The following is a 20,357-nucleotide window of genomic DNA, read 5'->3' as shown; positions in this document are numbered from 1 at the left end:
ACAGCATGCGGCTCTTATCTCCCATAATATGAGCTGCATCTTCAGCTACAACTAAGTTGGAAATCTGGTCCATCTCTAGGATTTGTGTCTGACTTGGATAAACACACTGAAATTTGTGTTTGACAATACTGAGTGCTGATGCTGCAAGTTAACCATGCCATTTACAGGGACTTTACAGGAGAAAAACTAGAGAAAAAAAAAAGAAAAAAAGGCAATGAAAAGTGATCTGGGGAAGGATGCCTAAAAAGAAGCTTGGCCTGCAGGTTGAGGCAGGTGATTTTCCCCTTCTACTCTGCTTTTGTGTAACCCCATCTGAAGTACTGTGTTCAGCTCTGGGGCCCCATCTGAAGTACTGTGTTCAGTTCTGGGATCCCCAGTACAAGACAGACATAGACCTATTAGAGTAGGTCCAGAGGAGGGCCATGAAAACGGTTAGATGGATGGAACACCTCTCCTACAGCAAAAGGCTGAGAGAGTTCGAGCTGTTCAGCCTGGAGAAGAGAAAGCTCCAGGGAGACCTTATAGCCACCTTTCAATACTTAAAGGAGGCTTATAAGAAAGATGGAGAGAAGTTTTTTTACCAGCGCCTGTAGCACAACAGGACAAGCAACGGCTTTAAACAGAAAGAGGGAAGATTTAGATATAAGGAAGAAATTCTTTACTCTGAGAATGGCAAGACACTGGAACAGGTTGCCCAGAGAAGTTGCGGATGCCCTACCAATGGAATTGTTCAAAGAAGTTGTCATCACTGCAACCCACTTGTATCGCTGAAAAGCTCTCACTTCAGACAAAGAAAAGCTTGCACCAAGGAGACAGAATTAGGTGGGTCTGAGTAGATTACTAGAAGTTGTGCCCCATTCTCAGAGGTTAACAGCACTAATGATTTCTTCAGCCTCTACCCAACTCTATCCACTGTAAGCACAGCTGCTACAGCTCTACCAAACTAAAATGCAGTATGACTTACTAGCTCTGCTACAGGATTACATAGCGGAGTTGCTATCTTCCTATCAGCATGTTCTACTCTTGCTTCTTCACTGTGATAAGCTATTTTTTAACAATGCTAATGAAAAATGTCTTGTTAGTGCAAATTCGACATTTTCTAGTAAAATGCTGCTCCATATTCATGATCATCATAAGTATGCTTTTGAAAGATTTAATCCATTTTATTAAAATATAACCTGAAAGATGGAAATACACTCTTCAGATTTCCCTCAAATAACTGAGTGACTGGCTCTACTGACTAGAGATACAATGAGAAGGCAGATATTCCACTGTTTCACAACATAAATCAGACGCTAATCTGGAAAAAAAAAGCAAGGTCCAAGGCAGTTGTTGTGAAGATTTGTTTCTTTTACATTAAAAAGGACACTTATTACAATATCTGAACTAGTCTCTTGAAAACTCAGAGAAGATTTCCCTTCCAGAAGAAAAGTTTCCAACTCACATTTTGATGCGTCAAAAGTATCTTTAAGGCCAGAGTACAGCACATGCATCTACAAACCCCATTCTTTAGAAATCACTTTCTCCCCATACGGAGAATAACAAATAGGCCATAATGGGCTTTCTCTGAAAGCAGTCTCTGGGATCTTTTACAGCTTTAGGGACAGTTTAAACAAAACATAGGCAAATGCCTTAAAAAGGTAGGCTGTTAAGCAGAACTCAATGTTTAATGTTTAAAGAAATATATATGAGAAAGTTTAGGGTAGGAAGGACATATGTTTCTTGACATGAACTTTCTAGAGATAGAGAAATGGAGAACTGAATCATAGAATCTTTAAGGTTGGAAAAGACCTCCAAGATTATCAAGTTCAACCATGAACCTAACACCACCATGTCCACTAAACCATGTCCTCAAGTGCCACATGTACACGGTTTTTGAAGACCTCCAGGGATGGTGACACTACCACTTCCTTTGGCAGCCTGTTCCAGTGCCTGACCCTGAAAAGAGCTACAGGGCCTGTTAGCCTTCATGTTGGAAAGCAGTTCTCAGAATAGCTGATTGGATATGGCTGGCTGAAAAAAAAATACACAGACTTGCACTACTAAAGAGCACGAGTCACTACCTCACACATACGGCTTTGCAGAATTCTGGTGTAACTTGCAAAGCCAGCATACTTCCACAATACCGTACAGTAATTTTAGCTTTGTTTCAGGCTCATTTGCTGGAAGAAGTTGGTTTGTTTCTGTGGGACCCATCTGACAAAACAGTCATTGCTTGCATGTGGGCAGGACTGCCAAATTGATTAGGAAACCCACTAGCTCAGCCTTTATTCAAAGAAACTATGTTAGAAGGCCTTCTACCTATGTTAGAAGTCATAGAAGAAACAAAGACTACTCCCACCTTTGAGCTCAATGAACATCAGAGCTAGAACTCTCCCAAACACGGACTTACCAAGCATCAAATCTGCAGGAGCCCATTGTCCAGTCATTCAAAACTCAAGCAAGCAGCATTAAAAAAAAAAAAACCCCACACTTCTTACATTCAGTGGTCTGTATCTAGTCAACATCCACAGTACCAGAGAGGTAGATATTTTTATCTTGTTTACTTCTAAGCAGAAAAAGAAACGACATCACAGAGAGGTTGAATCTCTGTGGGGAATCAGTATCACGCCAGGAACTGAAGTCAAGCATTTCTGACTCCAGTTCTTGGATTGTATTTCTTTATTTGATTTATGAGTGGGTAACAGAAATAGGAAAATAGATGGAAAGTCTGACTTTTTGTTGTGTAAATAAGCGAAAGAAGTGTATAACAAATATCCAAGTAAAGCACACCAAGCATCGTTGGTTACAGTCAGTTTATCACCTCCTAAGTAATGATTTGCCTTTTTTCATTTACCTAAAAACTTCACTTTTTATTACCATAGAAGACAGTTCTCTGAGCAAGTGAACAGTCTCCATTTGTCTTAAAATCTGATTGTTTTCCATGTCCAGTCAGCACTAAAAGCAGAGTTTCTAATAAATTTCCATTGCTTGCACTGAAGGCTTTGAACAGATGCTTTCTGTACAACATATTGACAAACAGAGTAACTCACCATCAGTAGCCTGAAGACTGTATGTCAGGCCCAGTGCCAGGTAACCCTTTGCTAGGGACTCTCCAGCATCCTCACCCAGGTCTATCACCACTTTAGCAAAGTTTTCTCCTTCTTCCAGCTGTAAAACAGGTAGGTTGAGACTTAGAGGCATTTCCTTTATACTTGCTTCAGTAAGATGATCCCATTAAACTTACCTGTAAGTGATCTGAGAGACATTCATACAAGGGCATTCAGTGATCATAGTAAACCCTTATAGAAAGGAGGAGTAGAAGGGTCAGATTAGCAGACCTTGGTGCACATGGCACAGTTTTGAGAAAAAAATTTGGTTTTGTTTTAAGCATCCACCCCAAACTATATCTAGATGTTTATAGTTAATGAAGGACACTATCTTATTTTTATATTTCCCTTCAGGCACACTTCAATCATTCAACCTTAATACAAATGTTGGACCAACTGACTACTTATGTACTATCCTAGCAGTACACTGAAAGGTCTAACAAGTTTCTACCTTCAAAGGAAGACCATCTAGTTTTGCTATACAATGTTTTTAAACCTGAGGAATTTTTACTTCCTTTTAAAACATGACAAGAGTAAAACAAGTTCACTGCAAACTGAGTTCAGCTGCTGCTTGCAGTTCTGCTGCCATAAGAAGGAGACAGCAAATTCAGGACACAAATTTTGATCTGAAACGCCACACATACTACTTTAGCAGCTTATGCTGCGCTAGCCACATTTTGCATCTTTTGCAAAGACACAATTTCCTTGAAAATGCATTTTATATTACACATCATAATGGGAAGAGAAAGCAGTCGCGACCTCTCAGGATCAGCCTCCAAAACGGTGAAATATTTAGGCTGGTCTACTCCTATTACAACATAGACTGCTCCCCTTCCTTTCCAGCTGACCACACAGACCTAAATCTAATGAAAATATAAAGCTTTATTATCTTTAAAATTGGAGTTAATCAGAATTTTAAACAAAAAATAATTTGACTGTTTTTTTACAGAATAGAGTGTTCCGCATTTTTAATCTTAAGCTCTCATTAACATCACTCACCCACTGTAAGTAGAAAAGACTAAGACCTGTAGACTGTACATATCCGGAGAGCTGGAGGTTGGAAAGGTACGGGCAAAAGCTGTAAGTAAGTTTTGAAAGACAGAGCCTACAGGAAGACCTAATTTCCGTACAAGGTAGTCTGCAGATCCTGTCAACCATAATCAGAGTTATCCCTAATCAAGAGCCAGACAGTATTACACTACCCAAAAAATTCTCCTTTTGGAGACTTTTACTACATGACAAAGGACTTTCTGGGATGGAGTTGTTTAATTTTGAGGAAATACATTTTTGTTTTAAATCCAACTGTTTTAGACGCAAGTACTGCAGCCTTAACAGAAACGCACTCTCTTAATACTCAGCTATGTCAGACTTCAACATCTTATAGATCCTTCACATCTAAAAGGAGTCACCTATAATGAAATGGAATCAAAACGTACCAGTAGACCAGAAACTTCCCTTCTGCAGTGATCTGTTATGATGCTACCTGTGAACAGAACCTACTTGACTTGAGATACTATCTTGTCAATGGGCCTCCTAGTTACATCAATTGAAGACATGCAGGTGACAATATTTACTAACAGCTTTGTAAATAAAGGAACTGTTATTGATTAGATTATATCAAACATTAAAAAAAAAATATTGTTAATATAAGCCTGAAGAAAGGCTGAAAAGCGTGAGTGAAGAAGCTATTTCCACTGCTTGGGTCTTTTCCTCACTTGTACAGGTCCCTGAAGCCATACAATTCAAACTAGATGTACACCAATAGTTCCCAAATTTCTGAAACCTCAGATCAGTCAGCCCAATGACCAAGATATATTTTGTCATCAAACTCTTCCCTGAAAGCACTATGAAAGCATTACAGTCTTGCTGATTGCCTAGTCAACTATGAATCTAGAAACAACTAATTGAACTAGGAATACCCCCTTGGGGCATACTTGGGGCTACCTACTAAATCACAAGGACTGACTTTAACAGCACAATCAAAAGTCTACTGAAAATACTGGAAATAGTCCTACTATCTTCAGTGATGCTCAGATAAGACCCTTTAAACTCTGATCACATCAGGAAGACTGAGATTTGTTCCAGGAGATTTCTTAATCTTGACAGTAGCCCTACTGACTTCCCTGCCACATACTAAAGCATGTTCTGGACCAGAGCCTCAGGCAGTGAAAGAAGAAAATGTCCCATGACTTGCCACAAAGGAAAAAAAAAATAAAAGAAAAAAAAAAAGAAAGAAAAAAAAAAACCCCACAACAACAAAAAAACTCTTGCCATGAAACAATAACTGAATTCTTCAGCTCTCAGGAACTTTTATGTAAGAAAATCTCTGCAGCCAGAAAATAAACTATGCATCTCTTTTGTGACCATAAACAGTTACATTCCCACTCTCTTTCTTCATTGTTTCTCCTCTTTCCTCCATACACACTTTCATCCAAGAAGTCTCCATTAGATGAAGACAAGAGCTATAAAAGGACTAGTGAACAAGGGTAGAGGTGGATGGAGTGTATGAAAAACAGAGATTAAATGAAAGGCTTGGAGTTGAAATGGAGACATTTAAAACTGGAGAGATTTTGCTCCATTGTTTCTCTGAATGGTCACCTGACGGTGTCTCTAGTCTCTGACTGATAGCCTACGCTGCATAAATCAGCAGCACACCATTCAGCTTTCTCACCTGTGAGCTATCCAGGGCCACCTGTAAGTGTCAGATTAATCTATTGTATGAATAATTAAAACCACATTTTATCAGAATGACTGAAAGAGCAGTTCTAGCACAAACATTCTTGTAAACATTTATTCATACTAAACACTAATGACACTTTGACCAGCCACAAAGATTCTCATGAATGCAAACTTCGGTCAGCTGAAGGCTGCTTTGAAAATGAGTGGCCTTGCAAACTCCAGCACAGCTGGTTCTGTTTATGAAAGCATTTACTTTTCCTTCTTACAGCACTCAGCCCTGCTGTGGCTGCCATCTGCCCCCTCTCCTCCCATTCTCCTATTCTTCAATCATTCTGGGCAAGTGTGAAAAGCCAAATCTTTCACTCACATCACCCACTGTGAGGTTTCAACTCTCCAATGCAAATTGCCCTTACTGGACTGCAGTCTGGATGAAGACTCCCCATTCGTACACCTGAGTGAGGGACCAGTAGCAAGCCTGAGCTATGACTGGCCACTAAAGCTGTGACTGTGGGGATCCTGAAGCATATGAGATGTCTTCACTCTGTGCTGTAGCCATGGGAAAGGAAGAGGGGAAGGCCTCCAAATGAAGCATCATTCTCTCTGGAGTCCCAACAGATACAACCATTCCCAGCTGCAGCTCCTACGTGCTACCATATGACTTGAAGTAGCAGGAGCTGCTTCTCCTTTATCCTCTCCCTATGTGGTGCCAGGTATGTGAAGTCTCACCCTATGGTACTCCCAGAAGTTTTGAGCTCATGGTACACAGAAGTGACCTATGTGGCAGAAAGGTTATCAGGAGAATCAATACATCCATCTCTACTCCTACTGCACACCCAGGGACAAGCCTCAATATGAAGGGAACCTAAATGGTTCATTCACTTCAGAGCAAGACTCCAATCTCAAGGTGATGCAGCACTGCACTGGAAGGGCAAGGAACATGGATCAGAACTTCTTGTTGCAACTTATAGGCCCTTGCTACTAAGCTCCAAGCCACAGGATGCCGCATGTCCTCCCCCACAGCGGGCATGGCACAGCATCGCTTCGCAATTAGGAAATGCACAGTGTACTGCTGTTACCTTGTTCCTAGCAGTGCCAACAGCAGCTTCTGACACCATGGAAGAGATACTTCTTTGGGCATCAAGAGTGTTGGTAGCAGCTTGAATTTAGTTTCCCTAGAATCACAACTTGTTATTCTCTCAGAAGGAAGCAAAAAACCCGAAGTCTCAAAGCCACACAGATACACCTCCAATTTGGCCTTTACTGTTCTTAGATTCTTCAGCACACTTTGCACTGAGTAGCTGGTGGGGAGGAGGGCAGCACTGCAGGTTGCAGAGAGAGGTTCCCTGCCTCTGAGACCGGCATGGAAGAAAGCTCAGAAAGCAGGTGTGGGGGGAAAAACAACCTAAAAGGAACTTTATGTAATTTGAACTCAAGCTGTATAAACTGTCAGGAGGCACCTGGAAGCACTAGCTAGGCAACCTCTCCACCACACCAGAAACAAACACACACCTGGTACCTGGAGAGAGACAGGCTGCCAAACTGTGAGCTGACACCATAAGATTGTAATACTGTGGGGTTTGGTTTTCCCCCCCACCCCCCTTCCACCCTCTCCTTCCACTTTGATGGAAAAGGAACAGTTGTTAGCTGCGTAACTCTGAGGGATGTTTTCCCTGAAACAGAGAGTGGCTGTTCCAGCACCCTTGTTATTTGACCGCAGGTTTTGGTGTGTGTGCGAGCCAAGCCCGGGGGCATGCTGACAAGGGAGTGGGGAACAGCAGGTGCTGTCCCCTGGCCTACAGCCATTCAGCTGGTTTCCAACTGCCACCCAACTTGTTTTTAGAAAAGCTCAAGCCCTACCCCACTGAATCAACACTCTCCAGGACTGTAAGTAGGACCTGCAGTTATCACCAGCACAGATTTAGAACAATTGAGGACAAGCAAATTGGTAATGTACAGCGGCATGGAAATGGCATCTACTACACCAAAAAAGACAAGTGCACAGGGGATGAAGCAGGAAACATGCCAAGTGACACTGGACTTAGGACAGCAGACAAGGTTAGTGAAAAAAGGGGAGTTCCGACACCAGTGAGAGACTGAGTGATACCAAAGCACACAAAAGACCCAAATCCTATGGAAAGGGCATCTACACAAATTACACATTATATTAACTAGATGGATTGGCTGCCTCTTATCATTGTTGTTATACTGGGTTGTAGGTATAAAGACTAATTCAAAGAGGAGAAAAAACGAAACACTGGGAAAAGAGAATGAGAAGAGCAAAAATGCACAGGAAGAACATGGCCAATAAAGCATAGCATAATGGAAAGGTTTTATCCCACAGCTGTTTACAGCATACAAAGCGAATCATGTTACATACATGCAGAAAAAAATTTCCTGTGCTCTCTATTATTGGTCTAGTCAGTATTTTCTCCATGTGTCACCACTGCTAAGCCCACCAACTTACTCTGCACATATGCTCAGCCCCCTGCACTTAGAAATACTTGGGCCTTTCCTGCACTGTAGCAAGAGTGGTTTGTTCACAAAGGAGACATGTAGAAGGCAAAATTCTTGTTCCTTTTTGATGTCTAAAACTCTTGGGACTGCCCCAGTAACAGTAGCTGTGATGCAAGCAAGAATATCTTTTACAAGATGGAAGAAATCTCTAGTAGCTCCTTGCCATTCACTGCTTTCTTAGTAGCCTCTCGCCCTAGCGATGTTGGTCCTCTAGAGCGTCCACTCAACAGGCAAAATAATTCTGATAATGGGACTAGATTTGATCTTTGAATATTATTCATACTGCAGTAAGATCTAAGCATTTCCACATGACTTCAGGGCTCCCAGATGACTGGGTACAAGCACATGCACAGCATTTATTATCTATAGTGACAGGGTCAACAACGGACAGAAGGAGAGAGAAGCACTCTCGGATTAAGTGGTCTGTGAAAGTAATGAATGATAAGCTATTACCTCAGAAGTATGCAGCTCTAAATCCACATCCTGCCAAGCCCCCCCCAGCCACAGCATGATGTATTGACCTCATGGTATGTCTTACTCACTTTTTATGACTCCATGCCTGGTCTGGCCTGGCCCGACCCCACTCTCTTCTCCCTTTCCTTGACTGATGGCATGATCTCTGTATTCCAGGCAAAGAGCTGGAGCACAGCACTTTACCGTGCACACTGGGATCAGGGAGTTAAAAGAAATGAGGGAAATGCCTCCGAGGAACAGCACCATCTTGCGCTGCAGCTTTTGCCATGAAGTCCCTCCAAAAGCTCACACTAGCTGATAATACTAGCATTATTTGGCGCTATACAAGTTTAGTCCAACACTATTTTTGTAATATCGACTACGGGGCAATGAAGATAGTAAGAACATGCCTCATATCTTTCCTCTTTCTGTCAAACCAAAGTCCTAGAAGATTCATGTCTATCCTAGAACTACAGTCCATTTGTCTCTAAGTGTATTTACAAAGTTTTCAACACGCCTCCATTTAAATCAGTGGAGTAAAAGGCACAATAAAGCATCAGAGTAACCCTAAATGCCTTTAAATAAGACTCCTAAAATGGATAAATTCTGTATTTAGCACTTGCCTGTAAGCAGAAGTTCTGGTTTTATCTTTTCACAACACCTGCCATAACAGGGTCCTGGAGAACGTAGATCAGTAGTGGAATTAACAGTACTGTACTATTAAAATATTAAAAACAACAACTCATGCTGCAACTCAAAGTCATTGCCAAAATAGGCAAGTGAGCATTCAACTGAGGCCATGCCAGGGAAGGCTGAGTGAAAGAGAAAATTGCAGCAAGCCTTTTAGTAAGTGGAACTCTGAATTTATAGTGGACCAAGGCAGGACAGCCGCAGTGCAGACACAGTCTAGTGTAAGCTACATCAACTTTTCTATGAAAAATTAAAAAAATACTCTGAACTTCAATAATAAAAAACTTCATAGTACATTCTGTAAAGCTAAATGTCAGCTAGCTAAACACAAATGGGCTTTGTGTTCACTCGCTAGAATCATTCATATTTGAGTTCAGCAAACTGTTGTGCTGAAACCCCGGCAAACTGGAAGGCTAGGCAGCATGATGCCTCAAAAGTAATTCTGAGCCCACTACAACAACATTTAAAACACTCGTGTAATGGGCTAGATACAGTGTAAGAGTTCCAACTTTGCTGAAAACTTTTTTATCTCTTTAAGTACAGGTCCACCTGCCTCCTGACCAGACAAGTGTGGTCTATACAGATGCACTAATCTTGTACCTTTCCTGGTCCTCCAAGAAAACTGGTATAAGCTTTAGAATTAATGAAGTATTGATTTACTGTTCACTCCGCTTTTTTTTTTTTTTTCAACTCATGAAAACCTATAATTCTGAAAAAGGTTACCAAAACATTGCTTGTCTCACTTAGTTGTTTACTGCAGGCCCAATTCTGAAAGCCAGTGGCTGATGGGGAGATCATCTGCTGATGTAAGCCAGCATGGTGCCAGTAATATGCCAGTGGAGTAGTGCTAACTTACATCAGCTAATAATCTGGTCACACTGGCACACAGAAGCTGCGGGTGTCTAGTTCTTTTCTACATCAGGCTCTGTTATATAGATTGATTTGCAAGGCACGGTATTAATGTGTGCATGTTTTTACTTTGATTTCTGCATTGAGAGATTATTTCATAGATGTGATCCAAGCATCCACAATGTTGTAAATCACTATGCTACATGTCAATTAATTTTTTGTTTTCCCCAGTTCTTAAAGTGTGCTGAGATACCATGTACAAAGTGAGCAAAACGAGTTAAGTGACCACTAAATTAATCAGGAAAGAAACTGTTCTGTGCTCCTCATGACATTCTGTAATTATCCAGCTGCATAAATGTTTCTGTTTCTTTTTTTTTTTTTTTTTTTTTTTTTTTGCTAGTTACTGAAATAAGACTAAAGCACTGCTTGTCCACGGACCATAAACAGAGTACAATACTCTACCAAAAGCACACAGTAGACAGATGCAGGACATATAAATTAGCTTTCATTTGGATAAACGGTGATCTGATTTCACCCTTTTCCTGCCTAGCCAGCAATCAAGTACAGAGATATATTTCCTAATTGAGAAATCAATCATATTTTCTATGTTCTGAAAAGCAAGACATATTTGAGTATTAGTAACCGTTAATATTTGTCCATTAGACTGCTCCCATGCCATCTCTATCTTCTTTTCTATTTATACTGGCATTGATCAGCTTGTTCACTTCCAGTTTAAATGATTCAATTCTGATTTGATTGCCGTGTAATTTAAATGCAAATAATTACTGTAAGGATGACATTTAGAAAAACAGCTCTGCTAAGCAGAAAGGTCTTTATTAGGCACAGGAGTTTGCCAGTAATATCAGAAGCATCACTTTGACTGTAAGATGTAGGAACCTATCATTTTAGTTCTTTCAAAAGATGCTGCAATTTCCCTCTGACTCCCCTTAATTAAAACTCTTCTATACCATCATCAAGTTTGGTATCAGGGTAGAGCATAGGGCACTGAGTGAAAGCAAGAGGGGAGAGGAATATGTTTAATTTAGTTTTAGTTCATAAGGTTGCACTCTAGGTAACTGCAGTAAAATTACCCCCTTCCAAAATCATCTGTGTATTTCATACTTGTCCACCCTAGGCCCGGCCGAGTCCACTGAACAACGGGGAGCGACTTCTAGCAGTTTCCTACAGAAGCTACCACTTTAGGCCCCCCCTCACTAACAAAACCACAACAATACTGCACCCCAGTTCTGAGCCAAGATCTGACTGAAAAACACCAAAAAGTGTTTCCCACAATGAAAAAGCAGTAGATAGAGGAAAAATACCCTCCTACTTCACAATAATAAAAAACCAGCTCGTTTTTCCCTTCTTTCTCATATCTTTTAGGGTTATACTGTTGCTTTATCAGCTCTGCCATGCATGAGAAGTCTGGAGATACTGGACTGCCTGAGGACAGAGTTGTGACTGAATTACAGTCCCATCTTGTTTCCTAAGAGTCTCTATAACAAGGTATTCTTTATATGCTAGTTGTGCTAGCAGATCAAAAGGGATGTTGGGGAAAGCACTGACGACAAGTACAAATCCTGACTGCCCATTTCCTGGCATAGTAGCATGTTCAATTTGGGCTCAACTTCACATTCAACTCCTCATCCACCACAGTCAGCAAGCTTTAATAGCATCATTTTAAATTTAGTCCTCAATAGTGACAGCAGCATAAACACCAGGGCAGTACATGAAAGAAGAGGGACTCTATGCCATTTCTTTTCTCACAGTAGAGAAATCTTGTCCTTTCACCTTGACACACATCAATGACCCAGTGTTTGGTAGAGTGCTTCCATTAAAACTTCACTGCTCCCGTTAAAAGTAAGAATACCCCAGGGATCTTGACTTCAGCATGGAGTGTCACAGGATGCACTCACTGTATTTTAATTTTGTCTAAAGGCTAGTTATGGCAGAGGTCACACATTTAGGAAGTATCAGGAGACCATAGCCTTCTTGAAGTCACTATTTGTGTTTAGAAGTGGTCAAAATCAGTCAAAGCACATCTGAATGGACCATTCTGTTATTTGCCTTGCTGCATTCTCTCAGGATCCTGAACTTCACTACCTCATAGTCACTGCAGTCAAGGCTGCCCCAATTCGCATTCCCAAGCAGTTCTTCCTTGTTTGTAAGTACCAGGTCCAACGGAGCATTTTCCCTCATTAGTTTCATGGTTTCAGTGCCTTCTCCTAGACAAAAATTAGCCTAATCTCAAAAAAAAAAAAAAAAAAAAAAAATTTCTCACATTTAACACAACTGTTCTTCCGGGTTTTAATTTTTTTTTGCCTCCTGGCAATCATCAAGACAGCAGAGTTGCCAGGGGACCCTCTCAGTGTCTTGCAGTCCCTCACTATGGCTCCAAGTGAATGCAGGAATTTAGCCCATGAAGTTCCTTGAGCTTCAGAGCCTACAGAGTAAAAATTATCTATATACTTGCTGATGTTTAGACTAATGACAAGTTGATCTTGCTTTGAAAACTTTGTCAGAGATACTAATAAGAGTGTTCAACACAACTGTAATGCCTGGTTTTCATACTGTTTTAACATCTCTGAGAATCAGAAAAAAAGAATTATTTGCTTTATTAAAAAACCAAACAAACAAACATTCTCTGTGAATGTTTATCTCACTGAATGACTTTCAGCCATCAAAATTTAGATACTGAGCTAAGGGTACAAGAGAATTAAATTGCTCTATATAGAGAGCAGAGGTAGGCTGGGTAGTTCAGCAAGGATTCCTGCAAGGACCTCAGACATGAAATATTTTTCCTAGAACAAGATACTGTTTTAGCTGACGCCTGTTGCCAGTTTTATCTGACTTACATATAAGTTTAACCATTACAGACTGAACAGTATAGTTCATTCAGAAACATACATAACTAGATCTCCTTGCTGATAGCAGTGTAAACTGATACAACCCGACTAAATTTAGCTGAATATCAACTTTCATCAGATAGGGATGTAGAGGATGCGGAAGTAGGGGCTAGGGGGACACAACAGCAGCAAATCTAGCCCCTACAACTTTTCACCAAAATCTGGGCAGATTCTTCTGGTATTTTCTTTCATGCTTTCTTGCATCTTTGTTTTACTTGTATTATCAATTATAATCCTTCACTGACTGCAGGGACACCTCGTGGTGAGAACAGGTGAAAACAGCAGGCTGCCATTCAATTAATTAAACCAAGCAGAAAAAAAAACAAAAACCCAAAAAAACCAGAAAAAAAAAAAACCCCACATGTTCCTGCTCCTTGGGATAATCAGAATTTCACAGGCACAGACTTCCACTCCCACTCTGCTTCTGGAGCACACATTAACACATGCAGAACAGAAAACACTGACACAGCAACTTCAAGAAAAAGGACTCAGTCATCCAGCAGATCTGTGCTGTCCAACAGTCCACTTAAAATTATTAACTTTTGTCTTCCAGGGGCTATAAGAGTGGTCGATTCAACTCAATACTCAGTTGAAGAAGCAGTCCCCAGAATGGCTGTTATGACTTCCCCCCCCACCACCTCCTCTGTCTAATGTGCCAGCAAAATGCATTTCAGTGACTCACTGAATTCTTGCTGGGATTTTTTTTTTTTTTTTAAAGGCATGCATGTGTGTATGATTTTTAACAGGGATTCCCTTTCTCCCTACTGCAACGACACTGTGGCACTGTCACTGCAGCACCCGATCCATTACATAATAAGAATTGCATCAGCTTGCTTACCCAGTGCAGCGACCCAATGCAGACCTTGGCAGCCAGAAGAGGAATGGTGGGATCTGTAGGTCGCAGTTTAGCACACTCTTTGAGCACTGACACAGCATATGCTGACTGGAGGAGGAAGAGGGGGAGAGAGGAGGAGGAAATTAAAAAGGCTGATCAGACAATGCTGTTACAAGTCTAAGCAAGGCATTTCAGTGAAACGTATAAAGAAGCACTATGAAGTAAAGAATCACATGTCAGCAACAAGTTACCAACTTTATTTCCACCTCCACACACAGACACGTGTGCACACATGCACACATGAACACACACTCTTCCCATGCTCCGAGGAAACATGTCAAAGAACCAGCCCTGGCTGTGCACTTTACAATAAATAGTTTTCTTTGGCCATTATTTTCCACTGGTTATTTTAACTCTGCCCCCTCAATTCACAAGAATTCTGCTATAGTTTTCTTTGCACACAACCATCTTCCAGTAAGCCAGAAAAGGTCATGAAGAGCTTAGCCCCTAGTATGTTAACATTTTAGGCCAACTCCACTCAGAGAGATTTGTGCAGCTAAAATAATCTACTCTGTGGATCGTTTTGTGTCTTCTCCAGTTCTAGAACATACAAGAATACAACTAGGATCCCACTATGCAAAGGATAGAGCAGGCAACTGCAGAGCAATACACTATTTAGTGGGTGGTTTGAGCAGCACATGTTAGAAAGAAAGGCCATAAAGCCTGCTGTCTTTCTGGTGTTCAGTTCCCATTAATGGATGATGCTTACTAAGATTAGCAGTTACAGAGCCTTTTGATTCAAACGTGCTCTACAAACATTGGTTTTTACAGCACATATTCACGGCTGCCACATTTCAGAAGGTTTAAAAGGGAATGAGGAGAGCTCTGGTCCGAGATGCTGGTGAGAAGGTCTGGTCAGCCGATGAGGAGGTGACAGAAGTTGCCCTGTCACAGTCTCCTAACCCACCCAACCTGGACCACAGTTTCTTTCACATTTTCAACCCTCCTCACTACTGACTCCTGATCTCCCCAATGTCTTCCACATGGTCCCAAGACACGTACAGGCCTCTCTCACTCAGTGTTCCCTCTCAGAAGCGTTTTAAACAGTCATGGCCTTTCCATGTTACAGGAAAGCAGCGACAAGCTTGCAGAGTCAAACTAACCACTATTCCTATCAAGTCCTGGCCATCTACTCCTGCCCATGAGAGCTCCTGCCAGCACAGGTGGTTGGGTCTGGCATCTGCTCCAGTCCCCAGCAGCCCTGTACTACAGCTTCACACTCCCACCGGTCATCAGCACTTCCCCTCCCTCACACCACACCAAAGCGGGCTGCGCCTGCGGCCTCCTTTCTCCACAGAACAGAAGATCCCCTTCTTGCTAGGGAATTCAACAGCCTGGGTAAGCATCTGCTTGGAAGGGAGCCTGGGAAAAGGGAAAAACAGATGTACAGCAGCCCTGTCCATGCTGAGGCAAAGATGGGTTTAATAATCAAGGACACAAGCTCCGCTGCAGCAAAGAGCAAACCCTACTGCTTGAAAAGCTTGGGTACCTGCTGCCTGGTCTGAAGGAGAGCAACACTGTGCCCTACATTCTCCAGGCTGCTCCTACCTACCTAGAGCATCAGGTATCATCAATAAAAGTAAGGAAGTATTTGCTATTTTACAATTGCAAATGCATAATTTGCCTGATGCCAGAAGGAAGCTTGTCTCACAGCAAAGATGGGAATCAATAAACTTTGTCCTAGAGCTTAAACTGTTACCTCATCCCTCTCAGAAAAAAAAAAAAAAAAAGAAAAAAAAAAAAAAAAAGACTTGGGTAATTCAACCCTGAGGTACAGAAGAAACACATTGCTGTGCTCTGCTGTCACGAGGTGACTAGCATCCCTCAGAATGAACCTCCCTGACATCTATTTCGTCAGAACAAATAGAGTCTCAGGTTTTAATGGCATCTTATTCCCCTCTCCCACAGAAAGCTAACCTGCACTGCAGGCAGCTGGTATTCCCAGTAGCACTGCTGGACGTGTTGGAAATGCAAGCATAACCCTGTAAGGGTCCTAGCCTGGCACATCATCTTCCTGCCCTCCTGCCTATATTCTAGCCCTACAGATGTTTCCAGACAAGACAAACTCAAAGAATAGAGCAGAACAACGTGCATCTTGCAGGTTAGTGTATCTGCAGCTGAACCCCCCCAACTCTTGTCATCTCACCATGCAAAAGTGAACTGAAAAGGCTAGGCATGAAGAAGATGGTACACTGTCCAGTGCCAATGCTTTCAGAAACAGATACAAACCAAACCTGGTGGTGGCTTCTCAGCTCCCCATTAGCAGCATAACAGCAGGGAAAGCAGGAGCCATCTGGGACTTGGTGACAGCTACCTCACGGGCCAGCACAGCCAGCACTAGCACAAAGCAAGGCAGTGAGAGGCCTGTCCTTATCTGGGCCACAACTGTAGGACCTTTCAGGATCTACACCAGAAGAGAATTGATGCAACCTAGCTCCTTGCCAGTTCCTCTTGAGCTCCACTCCCTCCCCATTCGCAGCCTGGCATTGAGTAAGGCTGGTCCTCAGGACAAGTCAATCCTGCAGACTCCGACAGCCTCAAACCACAGAGCACTTCTCACGTCTGCCCTCAGTCTGTTTAGGAGGCAACAGCAAAACAGTGATGACTGAATATTGCAAAGCAGAAAATTCTACTCTGCCTACACTCAAACACATCACCTGTGCTGTCATTTCAGATGCACTCAGGACCTTCTGAACATTTGTCTACAGAGTAAGAGCCAGAGTTTCCACACTGCTTCTAAAACATAAAGTTCTGTCACTTTAAAAAAAGTTTATAAAATTTGCAATTAAACATGGAGCGGAAGTGGTTTTAGAAACAGAGTGGTATGAAACCTTTCTCCCTAGCTGCATTTTAAAAATTAAAGAGATCTATATAATTTCACCTCGAAAACTTTACTCAGCAGAAGTTATATATAGATGATGAAAATGTTAGCCAAGGAATGACAGTAGAAAGAATATCCCACTCCCACGGTGACCTTACTTTGGGGAGATTGGCGTGACATATAATATCAAGGTGTTTAAAAAAATATTAATTACAGACATTAATAGGCAGGGAACAAATATCATCACTCAGTATTGAAAACACATGTCATTGGTTTGTAAAAATATTTAATATGAAACAGTGTTTGTGTAACATTGAAATAATTGATAATTAAAATTGTACATATTCTTTCACTTAGCGTGGGTGGACCAGGCAGCCAAGCGCATTGTTTGCGAGACTCACTGCAAGGCAATAATAATTAGATTTATTGGTGAGGCATGTTTTGAGAAGAGCAGAGCTTGAACTCAAAGTGAGTGCATGCTTCCTACTCATAATTCTGAGCTTCAGAGGGGCTCACATCAAAATTGAAGCCAGGGTTTAAGTTCTTTCTGTTTAGCTTGCTAATTGCTGGATTATAACGACTGCACTGGAACCAGTTCCCAAGGATTTCAGAAAACCAGCGATTTGCCTCTGGGTCTCATTTGGCCTCTCTCTGCAAAAAAGGCTTTTAAGTTCCCCCAAACACACACAAACCCATTAAACAGCGTGGTTTAAAGAAATGGCAAACTTGCCAACAGCTGCCTCATGGGGGTTTCAACTTTGTTTAAGTGAGGTCTAATGTAGACATTCGCAGCCTTGGGATCCTCATCTGATTTAAGGAGATTAATGATCCTCCCGTTGTTATGACCAACAAACCACAGAGCTCAAATCAGGAGTGAAAACACAGCTTTAAGGGGAATGTCCAGCCATCAAAAAAAAATAGGTGAACTGTGTAAGGGATTAAGAAGTTCAATTACCCAAGTTGGGCATCTCCATCTTTCACATACCAACAAGTTTGTGGTTTTTGCAATGGAGACTGGGAAGGATGTGGCACTACTGTTCCATACTTAAACCTAGTATCTATAGGAAGCTAGTTTTCTCTGATGATTTTTTCCTCACCTAATCTATTTGCACACAATATTTTTCTTCTGCAGAGATCACAAACATGCTCCACAATAAGTCAGAAAAAGAAAATGAGGAAAGGCAGTTTTTGGGAAAGTAGCAAGCAATACCAACAAATGGCTGCTTTTGATACAGACTCCTGAAAGAGCTCTATGTTCCATATCCAATATGGAAGGGGCACTTCTCAACCTGCAGAGAGCTATGGGGAAGGAGAAGAATGGAGAGGATCCCTCCCCCTAAGTAATTACAGCAACCATGGTTTTGAATCCTACAAGGGAGTAAAATGTAAAGAAAAACTACCCAAATACAAAACAGAACTCCCATTCCAAATTTACTAATTACGTAATGAAGCACGCAAGCCTACTTCTCAAAGTTGCTTGCACATGAACAGTACAGAATGAAGAACAGTCTATGGTTAATTCTCTTTCTTCCCTTTCCAAAAGCTCAAGAGATCTTGCAATCAGTTATAGTGAATGCCTAGATACTGCCCAAATGCTGGTTTTCCTAGCTCACTCTGACACAATTTTCGTTCTTCCCTCCCTTCTCTTCTCTCCCACCATACCAAAGCAAGAAAAGATGGACATCAGAAATTCATTTCATATTTAGAAGGTAAAGAAATGATAAATGTAAGTAAAAGGAAGAAGAATTTCCAAGCAGTAAATCATGCCAGGCAAACTTGACACACCATAAACAGTTGCTCTTCTCTTGCAAAGCTTCCAAAAACCTTTCTGCTTTTTTGCTCCTTTGGTAATACTTTTCAGCCAGAGGGAAAAATGTTCCTCAAGGTGGTGGTTTTGATAGACAGCCTCATTCTCAATTCACCTGGCAATTTAGTACACAGATGAATCGCCACAGCTAGTACTGTTTTATTTCTAGCATTATCCTTACTGAGTTTAAAAACTACACTATCTCAAAGGGATTGTGGGGAAGGAGGGGGAAATCTTTCATCATTATGCAAGAATTAGTCTTCCTTGTATCCTGGGATTCACAGCCATCTAGCTATAAATGACCTTGAACCAACATAGGAAGATGACAGAGCGAGCTAGCAATCGAGAACTCTGGAATTAGCTGTTTCAGTGCTAGCTTTCCACTGAATTTCTAGATTTCTGCAAATCCCTCAGCATGTCCCTATGGCATTTACGTGTCTCAACACAGGCATCAATTCTCCCCCTTTTCTTTTACTCTGTGTTCAGCAAATTAGAGCACTGAGTTAAGCAGCTTCAAATATTCACTTTTAAAGGTACCTCTTAAATTCTAAGATCTGTAAGTGTAAATTTGTCCTTGCTAACATGACAAACACTCCACTTCACACTTTCTGTCAAGAAGAGAGAGTTAAGTCCGAAGGCAGTTATACAGCTTGCCTAGGTATTCTGCTTGGCAGTCAGGCACCTTTGGAAGTTTCCAATTTTTGTACTATCTACAGCACATAGGCACATTCCCTTCTAATCTTTCTTTTGCACCAGAGGAAACCAAACTATTGAATATTCCCTAGATAGCTGACCTTTGTAACAGGATCTTTAACCAATGAATGTTCAATATTTTAATTTTCATTCCCCAGCAACGCTATTTAAGGAGCCATTTGAGGCCTCTACTGCTCCCAACGTTCCTGCCTGCAATGCAAAGAGAAATGTACTTCTTTTTAATGCCAGTTGCCTAGCAACCAGCCTAAGCTTTTGCAAGGAAACTAACAGAAGGAACAGCCTAAATCATAAAATTCATCTGCTGTTGCTGCAGAATTATGTATCAAGTATATTTATAACTTTCCTTCTAACCTTCTGGAAAGCTGTATGTTGGCAGTACAGGCATGGCTGAGTCAAACTTGAAGCTCCCTGAAGCTGTTAGAGATATCTGCTTTTGCTGCACTGTTTAAATAAGGGGAAGTATTCCTTTTCTTTCGGTAGAACACAGATATGAGCAGCTCAGACATTAGCTTGTCATTATTTGGCTATGACCAGTATGTATCAGCAACTTGCAAAGGGCTAAAAAAAAAAAAAAAAAAAAAAAAAAAAAAAAAAAAAAAAAAAAAATCAGAGTTCATGTCTCTGTAAGACAGGTTTCAAAATCCTAAAAATGCTGCCAACACAAGCCCTGGGCAGGGCTGCAGTACCTCCAACTGCTGAGCAGCCAAGGGGAGCACAGTGACACTGCAACCCTGGCTCTGGGGTAGAGCTGGAGTCTAGTTCCCCAGAAAAGCAGCTGAATGACAGATGCCAAGAAGGATGTGACTATTTCCCTTTGTATAACACCAGACACCTCCTGAAGCATTATGTTATTAAGAAAACCATTCAGGTAGACAAGCATGACTCTTTCTTCCTCTTTGCCTTAAAGATGAACAAACATAAGGGATGAAAGCAGAGAAGA

General features: G+C 41.4%; 1 protein-coding gene across 3 annotated transcripts in view; it reads right to left on the bottom strand.

Annotated features, from left to right (window-relative positions):
• The window catches only part of TTC7A (tetratricopeptide repeat domain 7A), a 180,021-nt gene that overhangs the window by 105,471 nt on the left and 54,193 nt on the right, over window positions 1-20,357 (bottom strand). For all 3 annotated transcript variants that reach the window (XM_086745752.1, XM_086745749.1, XM_086745751.1), the window contains exons 11-12: window positions 14,019-14,123; window positions 3,033-3,150 (exon numbers count right to left, since the gene is read on the bottom strand). In XM_086745752.1, coding sequence (XP_086601878.1) covers window positions 3,033-3,150; window positions 14,019-14,123 — 223 coding nt within the window. The remainder of the gene's footprint in view (window positions 1-3,032; window positions 3,151-14,018; window positions 14,124-20,357) is intronic.

The sequence above is a fragment of the Chlamydotis macqueenii genome, chromosome 3, assembly GCF_036417535.1.
Source record: "Chlamydotis macqueenii isolate bChlMac1 chromosome 3, bChlMac1.mat, whole genome shotgun sequence".
NCBI lineage: Eukaryota > Metazoa > Chordata > Aves > Otidiformes > Otididae > Chlamydotis > Chlamydotis macqueenii.
The sequence above is the reverse complement of the archived record's forward strand: the minus strand, read 5'-3'. Positions and strand labels throughout refer to the sequence as shown.